Raw genomic sequence first — 20544 nt, forward strand, 5'->3', positions numbered from 1 at the left:
GCGAGCCGTGTAGCCTGTGGTTTGCAGCTGGGGCGGCTGTGGGCATCTAACGTGGATGCTCCTGCCCTCTGTTTCAGTGATGCTGCTGTCTGGGTTTCTCTTTTCAGTAACTCCTCTTCAGTTTCCTGTGGGTGTAGAGCTTTTGTTAGAGAAGCACTGGTTCCCCCCCCCCCCCCACACACACCTTTCTTTTCTGTCTACTCCTTGTCCTTTCTGGGGGAGAGTCTGAGCCGTTCTGGGGCTTTGCCATTACCCTCAGACCGGCGGCTGCTAGGTCTTCTCCCTCCATTTCCTCCAGCTTAGGAGGTTCTTTGGAGCTCTGCCCACACCCATCCAGTTGGAGACCTTACTTGCTGTGCACCACTGCCCAGTCCTCTTGCTTGCTGTCCTCCCCAGAGCAGGGACAGCCCCAGGTGGGGCAAAGCCCAGAACATTCCGGTTCTGTTTCATCCCTAGTCTCTCACAGCATGCCTGCTCATTGCACATCCTCCAGCAGGGTTTGGGTGCAGGGTTTGTGAAACCTATTGTTCTCAGGACATGCTGATTTCTACTGTGTGTCTCTATAGGAACTGGGGTCGCAGGGAAGCGAGGTCGGGTGTAACCCGTTTTGCTACCTGTTGCTGGCTCCGCTGGTAGCTTTTTTTGGGACATCGTCCAGCTTCCGTTGTGCTTCTGCCCTTCAGTCAAGCTGGTTTTGTTTGCATTTGTGACTAATGGGGCTTGTTTCTCTTGTCAGAACACGAAGAGGAACTGGACCAAGAATTTGAGCTGGAGACGGATGCGTTATTTGGAAGCTTAAAGAAGGTACTAAGCAGACAAATGATAATCCTTCATTTGCAAACCCAGTTTCAGTGTGTTTGGAGCCGACTCACAGTGTTCAGCCTCATTTTGGAGTGCGGTCGGTGTGGGGGTTGAATGAGGCACTCCCTTTAGGCTGTCCCTCTGCCTCTTGTCCTCTTTCCTTAGGATTCCAGAAATCTGACTGTGTGACCTTCTCAACTGTTGCTGCAGTTTTCACCTCTGTGAAGGTCGGCAAGTTCCACTCTGATCTAGCCGGGCCTCTGAGGACTTCCTGTGGCCCTGGGACATGGGTGACACTGCAGGGACACTGTCCTCTGACCTTCCAGGGCTCCTGGCTCTCTTGCTGCATGGGAGCCTTGGACTTCCTGGGCCCTCTTCCCCCTCACACTCTTGGCTAGTGGGCTGGCTCAGCGCAGCTCATGTTGGCTGCTCCGGTGGGACAGGCCAGGTACCATGTGCCCTGCAGAGACTCCTAGGTGGTCCCAAAGACCCTGCTTCCAGTGGAGGGCTGCTGGGGCACACTGTTCTTCTTTCCTTAAAACTCTGTGTATTTGAAATGTAGAGTCACACAGGGAGAGGGAGGAACAGAGACAGATCTTTCATTTGCTGATTTACTCCCCTAAGGGCTGTAATGGCCAGGGCTGGGTCAGGTGGAAGCCAGCAGCCTGGAACTCCACTTGGGTCTTCCACGTGGGTTACAGGGGCCTAAGCACTTAAGCCATCTTCTGCTTTCCAAGGCTCAGCAGCAGGGAGCTATATTGGAAGTGGAACAGCTGGGAGCCAGCACTGTCGCATAGTAGTCTATCTTGTCACTTGCACTGATAACATTACATAGAGGCACCGATGATTCCACTGTTACTCCACATCTGATCCAGCTCTCTGCTTATGGCCAGGGAAGGCAGCGGAGGATGGCTCAAGTCCTCGGGACCCTGCCTCCATGTGGAAGACTCAAAGGAGTCTACTGGTTCCTGGGTTTGGGGATCAGTCAGCTGTGGCCATTTGTGGAGTGAACCAGTGGATGGAAGTTCTCTCTGCTTCGCCCCCTCTTTCTCTATAAATCTGCCTTTCAATTAAGTAAGACATTTGTTTTTTATTTTTTTTAAAGGGTTAGGGTTTTGTTATTCATTTATTTTTTTTTTTTAAAAGTGGGGCAGCACACATAGCACACTGACATCACAGGAGCAGTTTAACTCGCCTTGTGGACATCTTCTTTCTACTAGAAACCCTTTTCCTGGTCACCATTTTCATAACTACTTGACTCAGAGAGAGAGAGACCCAGATTATGGTTTGAGGTTTATTTTGCACTGTGTATTTTTTTAGTGTTTCAACATATTTCTAAAGTGATATCAAGGTTTATTTTTCCTTGTTCTTACTCCTAAGTATTTTGGGGACCTGATGTATCATTGATTGGATCAGATGTTTTGGGTAGCTTGGACCATAAAATACAGCTTATGTTCTGAGGTCTGAGCCCCCAGCCCACTATGTTTCCAACTGGGCATTGCCATCTTCTCACCTCGACAGCTGTGCATCTTGCTCTGAATTGAGACAACAGTTCCTCTTCTCAGCTCTGTGCAGAGGTACTACGTGGGATCCACAGCCTGGGACTGGGAGAATGTATGCTTTGCCTGGGGAACGATATTTGCGGGTTCCTTCTGCTGGTTCACTCTCCAAATACCCCGAGTCCCTGGAGCCAGGCAGTCCAGGGCTGCCACAGAGTGGCAGGAACTCCAAGTACTTCAGCCTCCCAGAGTCTGCTCTGGTGGGAAGCTCCTGGGAGCGGAGCCAGCAGTCCAACCCAGGCTGTCCAGGGTGGGATGGCGCGGTCGTAACTGTGAGGCCCACAGCCTGCCACCTGCCTCTTTGGTATTGTTCTGCTCACTATTTCCATGAAAACTAGAATGCAAAGTGCGTTTTTAGCTGCCATATCTTTTGTAGACATTTCTTCCTTACAGCAGCCCTTTTAAGAATTACTGAAGACATGTCAGGATGTGGTTTTGTGCCCACTGCAGCCATGAGGACATTGGACAGCTTTCTGTCCAAATGGAATTGAAATGTGACAAGCTGCTGTTTTGACTGTCTTGGGTCTACTTTTCAGAAATAATCACAGCTTGGAACTCTTAAAAAGGGAAAGGAGGTGAGCTCGTTTCTCTTTGGGAATTGCAATTCAGGCATTTTGGATAATAAAATAAAGGCTCTTTTTTTTCTTGGCCTGGGGTGAAAGCAACCCATTTCATATCAGGAGACTCCACTGAAGGAGCTGTGAGGCAGTGTGGGCAAGTGAATGGGTCAGGGCCGGACAGGTTGAGCAGCTGCCACAGATTTCATTGCCAAGAGTAAGCTCAGCCGTGGTGTTCCACTCCACCTAGACACAGGGATTTTGACTGTACTGGCTTCCCAGCCGCACCAAGCTCAGTGGCTTGGCCTCCGTGCTGAGCTCCTGAGTCCTGGGCACGGTCGTCCTGTGAGTTCTCTCTGCGCCAGCCCTGGTCATGGGGCTCAGGTTGGGGTATGCTGCTCTGTTTTCCTGGGTGGGTACACCACACGCAGGTGCACAGCTGTGGAGCTACAGAGACAGATCACTCTTGCCATCCTGGCGTATGTCTGTCCATCCATCCTTCTGTCAGTCTGACCATGTGTCCAACCAGCCAGAGCTTCTGTGTAACTCTCATTGACTCATTTCTCCATGGCTTGGAGTTTTGTTGAGGGTGGGAGCCATGGAGTCCTGGAATTCAGAGGGAACACGGGGAGTCCCGGTATGTGTCTCGCTGATGAAGGTTGTCTCTGGTTCTGGGCTCTGCTTGTGGGATGTTTTCTTTGTCAGAGGTTGCAGGAGGTAGTGAGCAAATGTAGTTCTGGTCCAGGTTCCAACCCAAATAGGCAGAGCAAAGGTGAGCCAACTTGGGGACTAGGGCAGATGCTGTGTTCTCAGACCAGCCCATCCCTCGAGTATTGGGCTGCAGTCAGGACAACTCGGTGTTGACCTCGTGGACGAGGTGCGTCTGTGCTGTGCGCGCACTGCCCTGTTTGTGGGAGGATACCTGTCACCATCCCCAGGCTCTTCTGTGTAGGTGCCAATGACATCCCAGCCCTGAATCTTGACAATCAAAAACCAGGCAGTGTTAGATGCTGCCTAGGGGGCAAAATTTACCTACTCTTAAAAAAAATTTTGTGCTTCTAAAAATGGTGATCCATTTATTTTCATTTCATTTGGAAGGCAGTGCCACCGCTCTGATCTGTTGGCTCACTTCCCAGATGCCTGCAGCAGCAGGGCCAAAGCCAGGAGCCAGGAACTCAGCTAGGGTCTCCCATGGGGATGGCATGGACACAGCCCTTGACCATCGTATTATCTGCCGCTTCTCAGGCTGTGTATCGGCAGGAAGCTGATGTACAAGCAGAAGCACTGCGACTCAGCTAGGCACTCTGATATGGTTCCCAGCAGCGACTTAAGCTCTGTGCCACACACTTGCTGCATGCGCTTCTGAGGTCAGCTGGTCTAGAGGAGCGCTTAGGGACTTGGTCGCCTCCCTTGTGTCTTGGCTCAGTCTGTCCCCACTTGTGCGTCTCCTCCTTCCTGTGATCTGTTACATTTCCTGAGGCTCCCCATCTGAAAGAACATCTGAGCTGGGTTCAGTGCTTTGTGACATTCCCCTGTCACCTGCCACGCATACAGTCTTGGATGAGCATCTTTCTATGCTTGTGTCTGTCTTGCGCCTTGGACTAGACAGACAGGTCCCCACCCTGCCATCTTCTGGTGGGGACAAACCCACAGTAAATAAACGAGCCAGTTTGGCTGCCACAGGTGGGGCTGAATGGTACCAAGGAAGTAAACAGGAAACATGATGGTCTGGATACTCCAGGGTGTGCTGCTGTGACGCATCTGTACCATGTTACTTGGCATTATCGGTCTCCACGAATATGAGACTCACAAGGTTCGGGCTTGGGACTTCATCGTTTCTACATCTTCCATGCTGGGAATGCAGTGGGTTAGTGTGTTGTTGAACTTAACCGTGGAGTGACTAGCACGACGCCAGGCTGCATCTTTGAAGTCAAGTGCATGCATGTTGAATATGCGGTGGTGGGTGCGGGTGTGTCAGGGCTGAATGGATAGTATTAGTGGTCGCAGCAGGGGGAGATTATTGCTTGAGGGCATGAGCAATTATGGCAGCACCTGGGAGGAAGAGGGTGACCTTCCCTGAGTTTGAAAAAGTAGGTCAGATTTGGCAAAGCTGCTCAGGAGAGGCAGTCCCATTCTGGTGGGAGTGCCAGTTGTTGGAAAAGGAGAGGGCAGGGTGATTCCAAGGGAAGCCTTATTCAGGGCAGTAAAGGGGGGGTGTGTCTGTAATCCTTCATTTTTTTCCCCCTATTTTTAAGATTTATTTGAAAGGGAAAGCAAGAAGGGGAAAGAGGGAGTTATCTGTAACAGGCAGAGCAGAGCCAGGCAGAAGCTAGGAGCAAGAAACTATCTGGGTCTTCCACGTTCGGGATAGGGCTTCACATACTTGGGCCATCTTTCTCTGTTCTCCCAGACACATTAGCAAAGTGATGGATCGAATCTGCTCTCCAATTTGGGATGCTGGTGTTGCAAGTGGTTGCAGTACTCCAGTTATTGATGATAGAATTTGAAGAATTAAAGCCCAAATCAGGAATGCCTTTAAACTTTGTCATTTCTTTGGGGGCAATGCTGACTGTATTGAAGGTTCCAGGAGTGGAGGGGGAGCCCATGCAGGTACAGCCATTGTGTGCTGCTCAGCCTCCAGATGCTACAGCGTCTGTATGCTGCTCGATTCTGTCTGCTCTGCCAGGTACACACGGTGACTGCCTCCTCTGATGTCAGGTGGGAGGCCCACTGTGGCCTGGGCTGGGTCAGGCTGAGCCTTGTCTCATGGTGATCTTCACTCTAGTGATGCCAAGGGGATACAGGCAACGCCTCAGGGCCTCGTCTCTTGCTGGGTGTAGGAAACTTGCTAGACAACAGGCTCAGCATCCGATGGGTACAAATGCCATTCTTTGTTTCCTTATATGCATTTGCATTTGGGTGACTTTGAGTTCAAATTTTTCAAAGTCACGACATATGGGAAAATCAGTTACTTCTTTGGAGCCTCTGATTATTGGGGGGCGGGGTGGCAGGTTCTCAAAGTTTATGGAAAACGTGTTATGAAAAGACCATGCATGAATTTCAAAGTTTTTTCCTTTTTGCACAAAGAATCTTGTATTTTGATTCCCTTTTCTGTAAACATTTGGAATTTCATGTTTCCTGGAATAATGGAGAGTTGGTGGGAGGTGGTCATCAGGAAGAGGGGATGGACATACAGCATACCCGTGTGGCTGGTCCTGACCGATGCCTGGTGCACGTGGTGGTGGTTACTGTGATGTTTCTTTCCCTCAGTGGATGATTGTTTCCTTGCCTTGGCATTAGGAGTTGCTGATTCCTAATGCTGCATTGTGTTTGACCTGGTGGTTCAGCCAGTGCTTGGGATGCCTCGGTTCAAGTCCCAGCTTCATGCTCATGTGTACCCTGGGAGGTAGCGGGTGATGTTGAGGCAACTTTTTGGGTACCTGCCACATGTGGAAGACCTGGGTCGAGTTCCAGGCCCTTGGCTGTGGCTTGGCCCAGCTCTGGCTGTTGTGGGCACTTGGGAGAGTGAGCCAGGTTTAAGAAAGGTGGCAAAGGTGCATGGCATTTGTGAAGGTGGAGAAGGAGTGCCCCTATATAGTTGAGACAGTTTTTAGCTGCTGCAGCCTTTCCCATTGGGACTTCAGGTTCAGCCTGTTTACTAAATGTTTCCAATTCACTGATGTGGGAAAACTGCAGTATTCTGATTTTATTTTGCTTTTAAATTTGAAGTAGCAAAAAACATGTGCACAGACACATATATACATGTATGCATGTGTTGGTTCACTCCCCAATTGCCACAACAACCAGGACTGAGCCAAGTTGCAACCAAGAGCTCGGAACTCAGTCGACTCCCATGTGGGTGGCAGGGGCCCAGCTAGTCAAACAGGCACCTCCTGTCTTCAGTTGTGATTGGAGCAGGGACTCTAATCGGGCACTCAGATACTCATGCAAGCATCCTAACCTGTGGCATCACTGCTGCCCCGATTGCACACCCCTGGAGTGCTCTGGGTTACGCACCTTCTGGGTAAGAAGCTTCCAGGTCGTGTGCTGGGATCCGTCTCCTCTCCTCTGGACTGGAAATGCTGGGGGAAGGCAATGAGGAGACAGTGAAGGGAGTCACTGCCTTGGCCACCGGGGCTGTGGCAACAGATGGTGCCCACTCAGATAGAAGCCCAGGTATTGGCTGGGAGTCAGGCAAGGTGCATGAAGGCAGCAGGGGACCCAGGTATGGGGGGCGGTTAATGGGCATGGCTGTACCAGCAAGAGTGAGGGAGCAGGTGACCGAGAAAGGCAGGGGCCAGGTGCTGGAGGCCCTGTAGTATGCGGGGAGGAATCTGACCCTGACCCTGAGCGCAGCGGGCAGGCACTGAAGGCTTCCAGGTGACCTGTCTTCTGTGGGCCCTCCCAAAGCCCCCGACTCATTCCACACCTTGTGCTCCATCCACTCCTTGATCTTTGTGTTTTGTACGGCTGCAGTCCTAACTTCCCTGTATCTTCTCCCAATGTCTCCAAGGACCTTTACATGTAACAGTTACATTGCCCATGAACTAGCTTGTATTGAGAGGAGCAGTCAGGGTGTTGGAGGCTAGGAGCTGAGAGGAATATTTGCTGCTGGTCCAGCTGCATCATAGGGCCCAGCTTTCGCTCGGGGCAGAGAGCTCCCATTGAGGTGCCTACCCTTGGCAAGGAAAGTGCTGTGCCCTCTCGCCGTTCCCCTGCCTGCCTGTAAACCTTCAGCATACCTGGTGGGGTGAGACCAGAGGCTGTGTGCCCCCAGGTCAAAAGCAGGTGTTCTTTGTGGTAGTAAGAGGGATGCGAGCCAGTGAACCCGATATGCACCGGCATTCTGGATATGCCTGTGCCCCTGACCTGTGGGGTCTTGTTGCTACCGCTGTTGGGAGACCTCTGCACTGGTGTCCAGACCTGCTGAGCACAACCATCCCTCCTCTCCCAAGTCAGGGGCAGAGGTAGAGAAAATTTAGTCTGCCATGAACTAGGACTGGTTGAGGATTCACATGCCAAGCTAAGTTGCTCATGAACCTGTTCCTGTGAGGTGGAGGTGGGCAGAGACTAAGGGGTCGCCTTTCAGGGACTGCGGCCTCATGACAGTGAGAAGGGCCCTCTAACTTGCCTGGGCTTGGATTGTGGCTCATAAGCTGCTGTTCTCAAGAGACCAGTGTTCTTCACAACATTCATCTGCTAGGCATGTTTGCCGCAATCCAGTAGATGAACCGACAGTCCGCTGTGTGTCAGGGAGTTGGATTCAGAGATGAAAGGAGGCTCCTCTATTGAGGGTGAGAGGTTTCTCTGCCACATTGGCGGTGGCAGTGTTTGCTTGCCACCTGCTCTGGGGCTGGGGTTGGGATTGGTGCCTGGCAGCTGAGGGAGGTAGGAGGCGTGGCTTCTCTCCTTAAGGAGCTCACACTGGGAGTGCAACCCACCCAGCTCCTCCACAGGAGTTGGACTCCTAAGTAGTTGATAACGAGAGAGGTGTCAGTCCACCCGGACAGTTGTGGCTTAGCCACAGCCAGGATAGCTAACCCTGCTTATGTGTCCTAGTGGCTGGCCCTGGCATGGAGCTGTAGTTTTCTATGTGGATGTTGTCCCTGGTTGATGCAGGCACACGTGGCTTAGTGTTTCTGACCTCCAGGAAGAGTTCCTGGAGGGAGTGGATTTGAATTGGCCTGCCACAGAAAGGTTTGTCTGGGCTGGGCCAAAGCCAGGATCCAGGAACTCCATTTTGGGATTCCATGTGGGTATTAGGAGCTCCAGTACCCGGGGAATCTTCTGTCTTCCTGAGAATATTAGCAGGAAGTTGGATTGGAAGAGCAGGTGGGACTCCAGCTGGCACTTTGATATGGGGTACTGGTATTGTAAGTGTTAGCTTGCTGTGTCACAGTGCCTGTCCCGTGGAAGAAACATTTTCAACTTGTGTTTGCAAGGCACAGAGATGTATGACACAGGACCTCTTCCATATACTTGGCCAGTCTCTGAAAGCCTTCAATAGCCAGCTCTGGGCCGGCCCTAAGCTAAGTCTCCCATGAACCTGAGAGCAGCATTAACTTGCCGCTAGTAAGATCTTCATTTCTGACACCCCTAATGCTAGTCTTATTTTCAGGTCGGCTCTAGATACCACATTAGCATGGTCTTATATTAAAGCTAAGTCTAGGGTTTGAATTTTTGATTCTCTTTTCTTCTAGACTCTGGCTTCTTAACTTGGAAGTGATTACTAGGAATTATCTAGGGCTGGTGTTATACGATATTAAGGTTGGCTGCCACCTAAATACTGGCTGATGCTCTTCCAGTCCAACTTTCTGCTCTCTGCCTGGGAAAGCCACAGATTGATGGCCAAGTGTTTTTGGGGCACCAGGATGGACTGCTAGGCTACTGATTTGGCCTGGCCTAATTGTTGGAGGCAGGGATTAAACACATAATAACCTTTGTCCAGAAGGGTCCAGTGGCTTGTAACTACCTGCATTTGGAGGCAGGTGACAAGCTAGAGAGAGCTTTGATGGAAAAAAATCCCGTTGTACTTAGTGGCTTAACATAGACAAACAATGGAAACTCTTAGAAGAAACTGCTGTGTAGATAGAGAACCTGGTATATACTTGTGAAAGATTTGCTGTGAGGGATTCAGGTTGCCTATCACGATCTTTCATTGTAACAGAATAATCAGTCTTGCTAATGCAAGACCTCAAAAAATTAACCAACAACTCAGATTTGTTTCTCTCCACGGAAATCTTTAGTAAAAGGCGAAAGGTTTATTCGTTCTGAAGAGAAACCAGAGTATGTCTCTAAGAGCGTAACTCACTTCTCCAGGGACTTGAGGTTGCTAGTTCACCAATGGTGACTTGATCACCAAGTTCTGTTTACTGCTTGAGGTTCGTACAAGCAAATTCTGAAAATAACTGTTACATAATTAGGAATGTCGAGTTGAAATAAATATTTTTTTGAAGCTTGAAAGTGTTGTACTACTTGCAAGGTACTATGGGTATGCAAATGAGGTCTAAGTCTAGCCTTTGAGTTTCCACAGCCTATTTACCACGTATGTTCCGATAGCTACCACTAGGGGCCGAGACAGAGGTCTGACTAGAAGTGTTTTAACCCGGTAGAGACTGGTCTTAGAAATAATTATATATTCCAAGGAAGTTATAGCAGTGTAGGGCAGAGAGGGCTCCACCGAGCTTTCTTAATCTCAAACTGGACATTGGTACAATACACAGACCTCATTCAGATTTCCCCAGTTTTACAGGTGCTCATTTGTGTGGGTGGTCATGGAGGGCTTTCTTTTAATTTGCGAGGTAGAGTGCAAATAAAAGTGAGGGTCCCTATGCAATGGTTCCCCCAAGCCCCAAGTGTCCACAGGTGCCTGGGACCTGGCAGAAGCTGGAAAACAGAATGCAACCCAAGTTTTCTGATGATATGAGCCGTCCCCACTGCCTCTTGGATCTGCATTAGCTGGGAGCTGGGAACTAGACGCAAGGACACCGATGGGAAGGGATCCTGGAGACTTAGCTGCTCCTATCAATCCCTTCACTTGTAAGCTTCCCCTACTGTTGTGTTGGAAGTGAATTGCTTGTAGGTAGTGGGGACTTAGGTCACTTCATGATCCATTTAACTAATGTGTTACTTAATGTGTTTCATTTGATTGAGATTCTTTCCGGTTCTTGAATATGTAGGTTTGTGACTTTTTTTCAAGTTTGGGAAAAGCTTATCATTATTATTATTTTTAAAAGTTTACCATTATTAAGTGAATGTTTTTCAGCTCTACACTTTTTTTTTCCTCCATTCCTTCTGGAAAATTTAGTGACACAAATGTTGGGACTTGGGATGTTATGCCCCAGATCTCTGGCACAGTTTACTTTTTGTCTGTTTTCCTGTTTCTTAAATTGTGCAGTTCCTGTTGCTCTGTCTTTGGGTTCAGCAATTTCTGTTTTCTAACGAATTATGGGCTTCAATTAACTTTTCATCTGTTGATGGTAGTTCCCTAGCCAACCTACCCTCTGTGCTTTCAGCGTCATTGAATGTTTTATTGAAACTGATGGTCTCCCTGGTTTTTAGCTGCTCTGTGATTACACCGCGGTCCAGTGGGCCACAGGTAGATGATGTATCTGATAGTGAACGGTGCCCTTTGTGCCTGTTCTGGGCAAACCTTTCCACCTGCTAGGCTCCTGCTTTACCCATGCAGGTGGTAAAGAAATAGCCTAGCAGACACTCCGGTATGTCTGAAAAAGCAAGTTTTACTTAGGGAGAACATCTTATCTTTACAAAATGTTGGTTGGGAGAGATTGTTGTGGCTGGAAATTCTTAGCAGTAAGATGATTGAGTTCTAGTTATTTTTGAAATAGCAAAGCAGCTGTGGAAAAAAAAAGCCAGCCCTTCCAATCACTGCTCAATGAATCATTAGCTTGAGTTCATCCAGAGAGCAGAATCTCTTTGGCGCAGAATTCCGACAAAATCAATCTGCTTTTGTGTCTGAGCTGGGGGTTTATAGGCCGTTCAGGTGGGAGTTTGCTGCCTTTGAACGTCCTGGGAAACATTTATGATTTTGATAATGTAGCAAAGGTTTTCTCAGATGACGGGTAACTCCATGTACTTAGGTATCGGGTTAGTCTGAGAGCAAATAAGGTGCAAATAACAGATGGATAGGCGAAGATGTCAGCTCCTGAGTGTTGCTTTTGCAACCTGCTGGCCAAGAAGGTAGGGAGCTTCATTGGTGTTTCCTATATCTGAGGGGAGAGAGGGAACTTCACGGGGGATAAGGGTGTGGTGGTTTTCTGTTTGGTTTTGAAATGTATAACGAAATGCTTTTATGGAATGTGTTTGAACATCAGCTCAGTGTGTTGGCTACCCTGCTGATCGCTCATTGTGGTGACATAGCTGGTGGATTCCTCTGTTGACTTTGAGTGAGATCTTCAACGTGAGTTATGTTCCATTGTAAATCCAGAGCTGGATTCCAGTTAGAAGAAGCATTTCTTCTTGCTACATTAATCAGAGTTCCATGGCAGACACCAGGTTCTACTGTCACCTTAAAAAGGAGAATGATTGCAGAACCTTAAGGATGTTTCAGAACAATTGTGATGCCAGAGGAGAGGCACTACGGGAACTCCTAGGCCTGTTCCTGGAGCCACTGCCCCAGACCACTGCTGATGCAAAGCCACAAGTGTGTGCTATCCTGTGTGAATAGCACCTGCTACAGCAGGCAGCCACAGCTCCTCTGGACTTGCTTGACCCTGAGTCCCCACCATGGCTGCTACAGAACAACCAAAGGGCTTGTTTTCATTTGCTCAGATGAGTCCCAGAACTCCATTTGCTTGGAAGAGTCCCAGGTCATGTACTGTGGCTTTCAAGGTCAAGGTGTCAGAAAGGGCATTTGGCATAGTGGTTAAGATTCTCCCAGTGACACCTGTGTCCCTCATTGAAGAGCTTGGTGTAAGTCTTTGCCTACTTTGCTGCTTGTCCAGCTTCCTGATAATGCATAGTCTGGGGGCAACAGGGATAGCTCAAGTACTTGGGGGTTCCTGACACCCACATGGAGAGACCAAATAGACCCCAGGCATTATTAGCTTGGCTCAACCATAGCAGCTGTGGGAATCTGGGGAGTGGACCAATGGAATGAAAGACGTTCTCTCCCCCTCACCATCCTTTTAAATAAAATGAAAGTAATTTTAAATATTGCAAAAAGTGGTAGCATTTGTGTTTGCTTATCAGTAGCAGGACAGCAGACGTGCCAGCTGCAGGGACTTCTGGGTTGTGTGGTCTTCCATCTCCTAATCTCTGAGGATTAAGAAATCCTGGGAGGGGATTGAGACAGTGTGAAATGCATCCATCTGTAGGCTTGGCCACTCAGAGAAGGTATTCTCTTTGGACGAGAGTGTTAACGGTGGTCACTTTCCCCTGGCCTTCTAAATGTGGCAGCATTTTGTAAATGTTCTTTTCAGTTTCTTATTTACTAGGAAACGGGATGGAGTGAGGAAGGGAAGGAAGGAGGTAGGAAGGAAAGGAGAAAAGGATACCTTGTATACCCTTGATTTGCTCCTCAAAGTCCTGCAACAGCAGAGGTTGGGCCAGGCCAAAGACAGAGGCCCAGAACTCAAACGGGTTTTGCACATGGGTGGCAGGTACCTGGCGCTTGAGCTGTGATCTGCTACTTCTCAGCGTGCACACTGGCAAGAAGCAGGGTTGGAAGCAGAGGCAAAACTCGAAAATCACAGGCCCCCAGATGTGGGATGAAGGTGTCCTGAGCTGTGGCTTAGCATGCGGTGCCACAGTGCTCACCCCTGATACTCCTTAAAGCAGGTGGATTTCTCAGTCTGCAGACACTGGAACTTTTTAGTGGGGTTGGCTGTTGAACAGGTTAACTTAAGGTTTACCTGTGGTTGCCTCTGTTTCCAGGTATACACCCAGACGGCTTAGTTTTATGTTTCTATGGCAACTAAAGTAAAATAGTTTGTTTATGTATTTAAATAACAAAAAACATGTACATAAAAATAGGTGCTATTTCAAGTGTTTTTCATATTTGTTTCATAATCCAGATAAAATCCCTCTTAACAGGGTTTTCTTTGTCTACATTTCTAGAGCAAGTAGCTGATAAGTAGTTTCCTATTGATAGTTTTGCTTTAAAGAATTTGTTACTTGTGCTCAGCTATGGCCCAAAAATATGAAGTGGAAAATTCCAGAAATGATGTTTTAAATTGTGTGCTGTGTTAGCATCACAAAATCTCTTTCTCTCAGCAGCTGGGTACATGAATCATCTCTTTGTATCCGCACTGTGTACACTTCCCTCCTGTGAAACACTCGGTAGCCAGGGAGTGCATTGAGGTTGGCCTGGGGAGCCAGAAGCAGGAAGGCTTTATCTGTGACCTGTCATTTGGTTTGTGCCATGGATGGAGCACTTACTTTGAGCATGTGGCTGAGATGGGTGAGTGTATAGAAGGGCTGGTGCAAGTAGGAACTTATAAGAGGATTTCTTTTTCTTTAGTATGCTACATGCCTGGGTTTAAAATGTAGCTGTGCTGCTTTGAGGCTTTGGGCAAGGAATTTCCTGTCGCTGACTTCTGGGTAACTCATCTGGGCTAGAGAGTCAAAAAAAAAAAATTGGACCATTTCATCCCATCCCCATGGCATTCTGGAGAAGGCAAAACCATAGAGGTGGTGGAATGGTCAGTGGTTGGCAGCGGGCAAGAGCTGAGTTGGGAGAGAGGGAAGGAGCAGGTGGAACTTGACCATGAAGGACAGTGGAGCTGTTCTATGTGCTATCGGTGAGCATCCCTAATCACTGACGTGATGTGCAACAGTGTCGGATGTTCAGATTAGGGGTGTCCAATTGGTAAAGTCCGTACAGATACTGCAGAAGCCCCCAAATGCAGAAACTGAAACACTTCTGGTGCCAAGCAGTGCAGAACGGGGCAACAACTTGTACCGTAATGGGGGTAGGGAGGTACAGGTCATTGTTGGTGTGTCCGGATCCACGCCACATGCGGCAGCGTGGGCCATGGGCTTTGGGAGCCAGCGCTGTGTTAGTGCAGGTCCGTCAGTCATCACCATTATACCCGTCTGGTGCAGGATAGTGATGAGAGGAGGCTGAGCAGGTGTGGGGATGGAAGCGCACATGGGAGCTATTCTTCATGCTCGGTCCTGCTGTGAATGTAAACCTGGTCTCGGAGGTAAATTCTATTAAACCACCACCAAAAGCTACTTTAACGATGGGTGTGATGAGTAAGACGCACTCACCCAGCATGATGGAAGCACAGATCTGTCAGCACCCTGTACATACAGGGTACCCTGTACCCTGGATGCTATAAGCCTTTTAGTGGTGGCCAGAGCCATGCAGTGGGTGTTGGTGTGTGTGGTGATGGTGGTGTGCCGGGCATCTTTCCAGGGAGACTTGACACTTCTTGTGGGTGAGGAATTCTGCTGCATTTTCCTTCTGCAATTATGATCACCGTGCTTTGTTCCATTATACCGAAGCAGGAAAGCAACATCTCAACAGGAAGTTGGAGTACTATTTGAGACCCTGTCCTGTTGTGTCCCTCAGGGTTTTTGGAATTGAAAACCTTGTAATAAACAGCCGTGCTTGTTCACTCATTCAGTTCAGTAAGACTCAAGCTGCAGGTGCTGAGAGCATGCCGTGATGAACAGGATGGTGCTGGCTCTGGGCGTGCGTTAGCTGGATGGGTCACTGTAGTGTATATAAGGGCTGTGAAAATTGGGAAATGCATCTAGTGGAAAAAATATGCAATGATTTTTTAAAAAAAAATTGGCATCAAAACAAACTGATGCTTCAATTCTGTTCCTCTGTGAGCTTTTGTGGGCCCCCTGTGTGTCCCTGCCTGGGGATGATATGGGGGTGGGCTGAGCTGTGAAGGAGTTTCTGGGTTTCTGGACCTCCAGCTGTGGGGATGGTAACTAGTCATAAAGATTCATGCTACACAAAGTTGTAGACCCTGGGCCAGCTCAGGGCACGTCTCCTGGCTGGCATTGTGGTGCAGCGGATTACGTGACGTGATGGTGGCTACTCTGTGAGTGTGGGTTTGAGGCCTGACTGCTCCACTGTCTATCCTGCTCCCTACTAATGCGCCTGGCAGCAGAGGATGGCCCAGGAACCTGGGTCCCTGACACTCGCCTAAGAGTCCTGGATGAGATTGCACAGTTCTAGCTTGGGCCTGGTTGAGCCCCAGTTGTTGCAGCATTTGGAAAATCAATCTGCAGATGGAAGATTAATCTCTCTCTCAAATCAGTCTTTAGTAATAAAAAAAACAGCATCATGGGATGAATCTTGCAGTGCAGTGGGTTAGGCTGTCAATGAGGAGACCACAATGCTGTATTAGAGTGCCTGATTTGAGTCCTGTCAGTTCATACTTCTGATCCCAACTTCCTGTTACTGTGCTTTGGGGGCAGTGGATGGTAGCTCAAGTACTTGTGTCCCACTGCCATGTGGGAGACCCAGTTAGAGTTGTGGTTTGAGTTTGGGTTAACCTTGACTGTTGTGGGCATTTGAAAAGCAAACCAGTGGATGAGGAGAGGTCTCTTCTCCCTCTGCCTTTCCTGGTTACATTACTAACTGGGATATGTGTCCTGACCCAGACATGCCCTAAATGCCTCTTCTGCGCTCTTTAGGACCCAATGGACTTTGAGTGGAGCTTCTGGATGGAATGGGGGAAGAAGAAGCTGGCATGGCTCCTCCTTGGCCACATGGTGGTGTCTCAAATGGCCACCCTGCTTGTCCAGAAGGTAGGATCACAGGGGTTACTTCCTGTTAAGTCTCTGGTGAAAGAGCCCTGAGCTGGGAATCAGAACATGGATATCAGCCTTGGAAGCCTTGAAAAGAGAGAAACATTGTGAATGATTCATGTATGTGACCTTAAACATGAAGGTTTCATGGTTCTCATCCCACATTTGCTTCTTCCTGGTTATTTTTGAAACCATTCAACATGGGGTAACTTCAAGCAGTGTTAAGATCATTCCTCATGATCTTGTAACAAGTTGTCTTGTTGACTATGTGATTTCACTTCCTAGTTCAGAAGCCAGTGAATGACTTCCTTAAGAAGCAGAAATAATCTTAATGTGAAGTGACAGATGTAGCTGTAGCTGTTGAGATCAGAATTCCAGTGGTGCTTTGCTCTTGTCTAGGCTTGGATTATGGAATGGGGTTCTTTGCAGTGGATATTTGAAAGTGCTTTCAAGGGGAGTAGAATTGGAGCATCCTACCCAGGGTCGATCCGTAGTATCAACACAGTGAATATGAGCTTGGGAATTGGCTAAGTGAAAATAAAGAACAGCCCCATTCTGGCTTGGAAATCAACCCCGGAAACATGCTCGATTTTCAGAGGTTCATGGAGGTGAGGGAACTTGAGGACAAAAGTAGAAGCCCCAGGAAGGGAGAAACCAGAGTGGGACTCAACTCGGGGTATATGTGTTAAGACATGGGTACCCAGCAGGCGTCATTTTTCAGTTCTTTCCTGAAAATTAATACTTTCTGGGCTGACTTCTCACTCTGCAGCCAGGAAATCCCAGTAGCCCAATAGCTCCCATTAAATATGATGTTGGTGAGTTCCCTGAACCCACATGGTTACTGCTGTCTTCTAATGTAGCACAACCCAAATTAAGTGTTGTCAGGTCTGTCTAGCTTCCAGGTTTTATGATTTTCTGAGCAAGCCTAATCATAAATACTCTTTGTGTTCCCAAGCTAGTGGTTACCTCAGCCTCATAAATGAATTTTTCTTACACAAATTTTTGTGCTTTTTTTTTAAGGCCTCAACGTCTTTACACATTTAACATTTTAAATTTACAACAACATGTTTTTTTTCTGTCTCCAGGTTAAAAGGACTTTTCCCCTAATCTGTTTTTCCATATGTATCATGGATCACTTGCCAACTTGTTTTTTCTAACCCCTGGGAGGGACAGATGAAAAACATGGAGAAAGTCTTGCAGTGAGACACCGAGTCTGACCACTGTGGTGTGGCTAAGGGCCAGTTGTACAGTGGAGAGTTCTAGGTGTTGTGTTACTTGTGTTTGGGCCTTGGTTTTGCTGCTGATCAACTTTCTAGTCTTGGGAAAGTTTTTTTTACCATTGAGTCTTGATTTATCATCTGTGAAACAGGAGTCGGTACATCTTATCTTTTTTTTTCCATTAAAATATGGTGAGCTTCAGTTAGAATTTTCATCCATTAAAAATAAAGATGAAATGTGGCAAAAGTGGGACAGAGAGAAAGCCCAAAAGAAACGGTTGAAATAAGTCAGTCATCAGAAACAATAAAAATGAATTCTCAAACAGCCAAAAATGAAGATTATTAGACTAGATGTAAGAGTCAGCAGCCAAGGCAGGCCAAGCACAAAGTAATCCAGAAATGTGCTTCTGATCTATGCTTTAAGTAGGGCCCAAAGAATAAGATGGCCTAGACAAATCAAACCCCTCCCTTCAGTAAGATAAAAAAATACCGTGCAATTTTAATACAGAGCGCTGCTAGTGGTGGGCAGTAACTTAATAGGAAAGGGTTTATTTCTTGGAAGATACTATAATTCTAAGTTTACTTAAATAGGTAAAATTCAAAGATGGACAGATCCATAAACAGATAAATGTGTGATTGTAGGGAGAGATTTTACTATGACTCCATCAATAATTGACATAACAGAAGAAAACTTGGACAAAACAAGTAATGAACAAATATAAAGAATATATATGTGCAATATGAATATATTGAATTCAACAATTGGTAAACCCATATCATATTCTTTGTAAGAACACAGAATATTTAAATTGACACATCTGAGCCATAAAGCAATTTTGAACACATTTCAAAAGGTGTTTTATAGATGCTTTCTCTAATCCCAGTGCAAGTAAGTTGGAAAAATAATAGCGAGATGACTTAAACTCTGATGCATCTGAAAATGCAGAAAACAGCCTGTTTCTTAACTCACATGTCACAGAAACAACCTTGGTAGAAATCTGAAAATACTTATAAATGCATAGGGAAAAAAGCCCAGAAAAAGTATAAATGTGTGGGATGCAGTAAGACTCAACTAGAAACAATAATCACATATTAAAAATGAAAAAAGTGAAATTGATGAGCTTAGCATATAACCTAAGCTAAGAAAAATCATAAATGGCAAAGGAAGAAAATAACGAAGAGCAGAAATTGGTGAAGTAAACAGTGGAAAGCTTGATCAGGGAAAAAGAATGCACTAATACCATTAGCCGTGGAAAAGTAGGTGCAACTTACTGAAGAACATTGTGATTCATGGAAGGACAGCAACCATCTATAGTTATCCGAAAGATCAGAAATATCCTGAAAGGACATTGTCCCTCTGATACATAGTTAAACATTTGAAAACTTTGGCATAACAGCTAGACTTGTAGAAAACATAACTAACTCATAAAGACGGACTAGTATTGCAATCAGGAAAATATAGAAAAAAATCTATTAGTAAACAACTGCACTAGTCTAATAAACCAGTTCTTCCAAAAACATACAGATAATTTGAGTTGTTCCTAGCTTTTTTAGAAAAAATCAGTTTGTCTATTTAACTTATTATAAAGACGTACTAAAAATGTTATCTTAGACTGCAGAAAACACACACGGATAGCAATTTGACTAATGATATTGATCTTTCAGAAAGTACTGTGAAAGTTATTTAACCATACTAAATAAATGCTTTGTATCAAAGGTAATAAACTGCAAAGCATTGTAGTCCTAGAAAATGTGATGCGGAGAAAATCAGTGTTGGGATAGAGAAAGATATTGTTGTACAACACAAGGTATAAATTCTAAAAGAAAGCAGTACAAATAGCTACATGAAATTTAAAAACTTGTGTTCATCCAATGACGCAGTAAAGTGAAAAATGAAGGCGTTAGTTAAGAAGTTACTTGCAAGATGACAAATGATTAGTGCACGCAGTGTATTCAGCGTTTGGAGAAGAAAAAGGTCACTCACTAAAACATGGTGTGAAATAGGAAGAACTCGTACAAGCACATGGCAACAGTCTACTGGGAAGGGCATGTTCTAACAAGTGTATCTTACAGTAAGATATGATTTCAATTTCTAATATGGCAGAAACAAGACAAATTCTGTGATTATTTTCAAGCACTGGCTGCCTGAGCTCACACAACGTAAACCTACATTGGTACAAGCTCCTTCCCAGCACATAACCTGAGAAATCTGAAGAAGGATCTACTGCACAGCTGCCAGTGCTAATCCTGACCTTACTCCCTGGAGGTTCTCTCCTGCCAGCGAGGGCACCTGAGCTGAGCGTCACAGCAGTGACGTTTGTGATCATGAGAGCTGCAAGCCACCCACAAGTTCATGATGTGGGAAATGGACAAATTGGAGTGCATTATAACTGAGAATATGAATGAATTTGAGGACATTGAGTTGACAGAGTGGGCCTTGGGGGGATATTTCAGATAAAATTCTATGGATAGAAAGCTCTCAAGTGTGCAAAGTTACAAGTTATGGAACAGACGATTAACTCGTCGTTTGGGACACCTGTGTTTTATATCAGGGTGCCAATTTGAGTTCTGGCTTCTGTTTCTTATGTTGCTTCGTACGGATGTGCCTGTGGCTCAGGGGCTTGGGTTCCTCCCACTCGTGTGGAGACGGGTGGAATTCCAGGTTGCTGGCTTCATCTGGGCCCAGCCCTGACTCCCTGGAGGACTGAACCAGCAGATGAAAGATTCTCTCTCTGTCTTCTCTCTTCTCTCTCTCTGTCTCTTCCTCTCTTCCTCCCTGCCTTCTTCCCTCCCTCCTCTTTTTCTGTTTCTCCCCCTCTCTGCCTTTCATATGTATCTCAAAACAAAAACATAACTGATAGCTTCTCTTAAGCTGATGTAACATATGCAGCTGCTATTTCATTTTTATTTACTCTTCAAACTTTATGCTCTTTTCGTTGTGTTTAATAATTCACACACATATGTATTTTCAAGGTTTATTTAATTTAAAGGCATAGAGAGGATCTTCTACCCATGGCTTTATTGCTCAATGACCACACTAGCCAGGTCTTGGTCATGCTAAGGCCAGGAACATAGAACTCCATGTAGGTCTCCCACATGGATGGCAGGGGTCCAAGCACTTGAGCCATTGCTGCTGCTTTCCCAGACACATCAGTAGGAAGCTGCATTGGAAGAGGG

General features: G+C 46.7%; 1 protein-coding gene and 1 non-coding gene across 3 annotated transcripts in view; one reads left to right on the forward strand and one right to left on the reverse strand.

The window, feature by feature from the left end:
- The window catches only part of HHAT (hedgehog acyltransferase), a 262535-nt gene that overhangs the window by 23069 nt on the left and 218922 nt on the right, over positions 1 to 20544 (forward strand). For both annotated transcript variants that reach the window (XM_058669146.1, XM_004578676.4), the window contains exons 3-4: positions 737 to 804; positions 16037 to 16150. In XM_058669146.1, coding sequence (XP_058525129.1) covers positions 737 to 804; positions 16037 to 16150 — 182 coding nt within the window. The remainder of the gene's footprint in view (positions 1 to 736; positions 805 to 16036; positions 16151 to 20544) is intronic.
- On the reverse strand, positions 9592 to 9707 carry LOC118759133 (U5 spliceosomal RNA). Its single transcript, XR_004995987.2, has one exon. It is a non-coding gene; the product is annotated as a U5 spliceosomal RNA (small nuclear RNA).

Source organism: Ochotona princeps, chromosome 10, assembly GCF_030435755.1.
Source record: "Ochotona princeps isolate mOchPri1 chromosome 10, mOchPri1.hap1, whole genome shotgun sequence".
In the NCBI taxonomy this organism is placed as follows: domain Eukaryota; kingdom Metazoa; phylum Chordata; class Mammalia; order Lagomorpha; family Ochotonidae; genus Ochotona; species Ochotona princeps.